Here is a 3,629-nt window from a genome sequence, read left to right as displayed (position 1 = left end):
CTCAGAGGGCCAGGAGTTAAGACAATAGGAACCCGCCCCTTTATTGCTCCTAGGAGCCTGGCCTGGGGACGGTTTGGTGGGGGATTACCAGGGGCCTGGGCGGGCTTCCTGGAGGAGGCAGTGGTTTCACTGGGCACCAAAGTCAAAAGAGCTCTCATCCTTTAGGGCCGTGGTTGGCAAACTGCGGCTCACGAGCTACATGCGGCTCTTTGGCCCCTTGAGTGTGGCTTTTCCTAAGCCTTAGGAGCACCCTAATTAAGTTAATAACAATGTACCTACCTATATAGTTTAAGTTTAAAAAATTTGGCTCTCAAAAGAAATTTCAATCGTACTGTTGATATTTGGCTCTGTTGACTAATGTGTTTGCCGACCACTGCTTCAGGATAGGTTGACCGGGTCTGAGAATTATTTTGCAGGCGCACTGGAAATCACGTGGTCAAGTGGTTGAGCCTTGCGGCCAGACCAGAGAGGCCCCTGCCTCCCCCTAGGAAGCTCTGCTGGTAAGTGCGTCATCGCGGCGACTTGTCCCCAGCAGGTGTGAGGGGACGAGGAGGCCAGGCTGTGCTCCTGCTGGCCATGTGGTTGTGTGCAGTTCACCTTCACTGCTCCCTGCCTCAGTTTTCCATGAGTCAGGAGGGTCATGCCCTGGAGGTCTGGCCTCAGGGTTGGCACTAAGGGGTCCCCAGATTAGGGGATAGTTTTAGCACAATGGTTTCAATGGACTTGGGGTCCATTTCAGCTCAGCTGGGCCGGTTCCTCTGGATTTTAAAAAGCTGAGTCAAAACCCTGCCATACCTCCTGGTCTGATACGATCACATTCTCCTCTGCGTCCTATGACATCCAGTGTATTTCAACAACCAACCATGAGAGAAGGGCAGGGGAGGCTAGCTATTTCCACAGATGAAGCCACTGAGAGCCGCCATCAAACAGCAAGGGAGTAGAGGCCACAGGGCTGGGCCCAAGCCTCCTCCAGAGCCAGCACCCTTCCCCACAGGGACACGGGGCTACCTCCCTCTCTGACCCATGGCTGCCTCTCTTGCCTCACAGTTCCTATGGAGCCATGAAGCTGAACGAGAGGAGTGTGGCCCACTATGCACTGAGCAACTCCCCAGCAGACCACAGGGGCTTCCTGCGCACCTGGGGGGGCCCAGGCACTCCACCCACCCCCAGTGGCACTGGCCGAAGGTGCTGGTTTGTCCTCAAGGGCAATCTGCTGTTCTCCTTTGAGAGTCGAGAGGCCCGGGCCCCTCTGGGGCTGGTGGTGCTGGAGGGCTGCACGGTGGAACTGGCCGAGGCTCCCGTGCCGGAGGAGTTTGCCTTCACCATCTGCTTCAACGCCCCCGGTGTGCGTCCATACCTGCTTGCTGCTGATGGACCGGCAGCCCAGGAGGCCTGGGTGAAGGTGCTGTCCCGGGCAAGCTTTGGCTACATGCGCCTGGTGGTGCGTGAGCTGGAGAACCAGTTGCGTGATGCCCGCCAGAGCCTGGCCTTGCATCGCCACTCATCCTGGAAGGCCGGTACAAGCTCCTGTAAGACCCAGCCTGCTGACCAGCTGTCTCGGGGCCTGGAGAACGGCCACACCCTCTCCAGGGATTACAGCCCCATGGGCGTGGTGGAAGCCGGGGGCAGCAGGCCAGCAGGGCGGAACTTGGCAGAATGTGAGTTGCAGGGCGCTGCCAGCCTCCTAGGCAGGGGCCAGAGCCCCGTGTCCCCCGAGACCTCTTGCTTCTCTACCCTGCATGACTGGTACGGCCAGGAGATCCTGGAGCTGAGGCGGGGGTGGCGGCAGAGGGCCCAGGGGAGCCAGCCAAAATGTGAGCAACAGGATAAACCCTGAACCTGGACCCTCTGGGTGCTGCCCTTGTCCTGCTGGTCAGGACACTGGGGCCAATTCTTTTTTTTAGGAGTTTGATGTTTACTTGTTTCCAAAGTTGCTTTTTTTTTTGAGGGGGTTCTCCAGGTTCCAGATCTACCCTCATACCTGGAGAGGCCTGAGGAATCATTACTTGTATCCCCTTTATTTCCTGAGGCCCAGAGAGCAAAGGTGGCTTGGAGGGTCCTTTGGTGGGAGAGGGTCTTCAGCCACCACAGAGGGATGGACTCTGCTCAGAAAGTGCTGGAGCCCCGTCCTCTCTCTCCTTCTGGCTATCCTGACAACAGGCGGTGCTGGATGCTGACCCCGGAGGGACTGGTAGCTTTTTGCAGAAACCCTGACTGCACTTGGTACACAGCTGCCAGCTCCTGGGTCTGCAGAGGGAAGCCGAAGAGGTGGGCAGGCAGTGTGGCTCCCCAGGGACAGCCCGTTTGGTGTGGTTCTCAGTCCGGGCATTCTCGGAGCTTGGGCACAGGACTGCTGGCACCTTGTGATAAACCCTCTCCTGCCTGGGCTCCCAGAGGGGTGTTCCAGCTCCTGTGACCACCTGGGAACTTGCTCACAGTCCTGCTTGTCACCCAGGGTGCCCCTGCCAAGACCCTCTCATTGCCGCCCTCCCTGGCAGGCCAGATGTCTTCTTTTTCCATTTATTCTGGGGGGCACAGTGGCTGGCTCTACAGAGCCAGAGGCCTGACAAGGCTGATGCCCCACTGGCATGGTGGCAGGGGCTAGATGGGCGATGCGGAGACTGCGCAGAGAACACCCCCACCCCCAACACACACCATCTGTCCCTTAGCCTCTGCCACTGGGGCCTCGGCAGCCTGACCAAGGCCCAACTAGGCCTAGAGCAGTGGTTCCCAACCTCTTTTGGCCACGCCCACCCGAGCAACTCTAACATCCTGATGTCCCCCTCCCTGTGACATAGAATTCTCATTATTCAAAAAGTGAACTCTTATGCACGTGGAGGAAGCCTAAAAGACCATTAACTTGATCTAAACAAGCTTCCAAAGAACATGGCATCATGAAAGAAAAAAAATAAAAGAACGAAAGGACAGTAGACATACCGAGGAAGAAATTACTAAGAAATTGTTTTTAAAAAATGAAATATGAAAAAATAGCAAATAAAGTTTAAAAACATAATAGAGAACTGAAATGCATAAATGTCACAATATATATTTACAGACTGTATACGAGGTCCCTAGAACCTTAAGAAATGCAAAAAAGTCACTGATAACTCTCGCATTGGCCCCCTGTGGGGCGTGTGCCCACGTTGGGAACCACTGGCCTAGAGGCGGAGGCTCAGAGCCTCAAGTAAAGGCAGGAGGCTGAAATCGGGTTCAGAGTCCGGGACCTCTTCCCGCCCGACTTGTTTCCAAAGAGGAGGGGCCGCCTCCCAGCCCTAAACGGAAGCGCCACAACCTTGTTTTATATAGATATTCCAGGCTTTTATCTTTCTTATTGTTACAGTAATTTTGGTACGATTAAAACACTACGTTCTTTTCTACTCATCTTGAGTCAAGTTCATTTCAACAATCGCCTGAGGGCTGCTCTGCCGAGCTCCGGCGGGCCGGCGTGGGAAACGGAAAAGACCTGACGAGTTCCCAGCACCGACCCTACTCACGGCCCGCCTACCGCGCCGGGGCTTCGGCGGCGTCCTCGTGACGTCACGACGTCGTGCTGGCCCGGGACAAACGCCTCCCTCCCACCGCAACTGGAACTAGGCGCACTGCGCGACTGTGAGGCTGGGCCTCTCGTA

At 56.0% G+C, this 3,629-nt stretch overlaps 1 protein-coding gene across 1 annotated transcript; it reads left to right on the top strand.

The window, feature by feature from the left end:
- The first annotated feature begins 330 nt into the window (after nt 1–330).
- FAM109B (family with sequence similarity 109 member B) lies at nt 331–2,877 on the top strand. Its single transcript, XM_006775951.2, has 2 exons — nt 331–500; nt 1,048–2,877. Exon 2 carries the CDS (start codon nt 1,061–1,063, stop codon nt 1,835–1,837), a length of 777 nt encoding a protein of 258 aa, XP_006776014.1. The 5' UTR covers nt 331–500; nt 1,048–1,060; the 3' UTR covers nt 1,838–2,877.
- The last annotated feature ends 752 nt before the right edge of the window (nt 2,878–3,629 follow it).

This window comes from Myotis davidii, unplaced genomic scaffold (assembly GCF_000327345.1).
Source record: "Myotis davidii unplaced genomic scaffold, ASM32734v1 scaffold428, whole genome shotgun sequence".
Lineage (NCBI taxonomy): Eukaryota > Metazoa > Chordata > Mammalia > Chiroptera > Vespertilionidae > Myotis > Myotis davidii.
The sequence above is the reverse complement of the archived record's forward strand: the minus strand, read 5'-3'. Positions and strand labels throughout refer to the sequence as shown.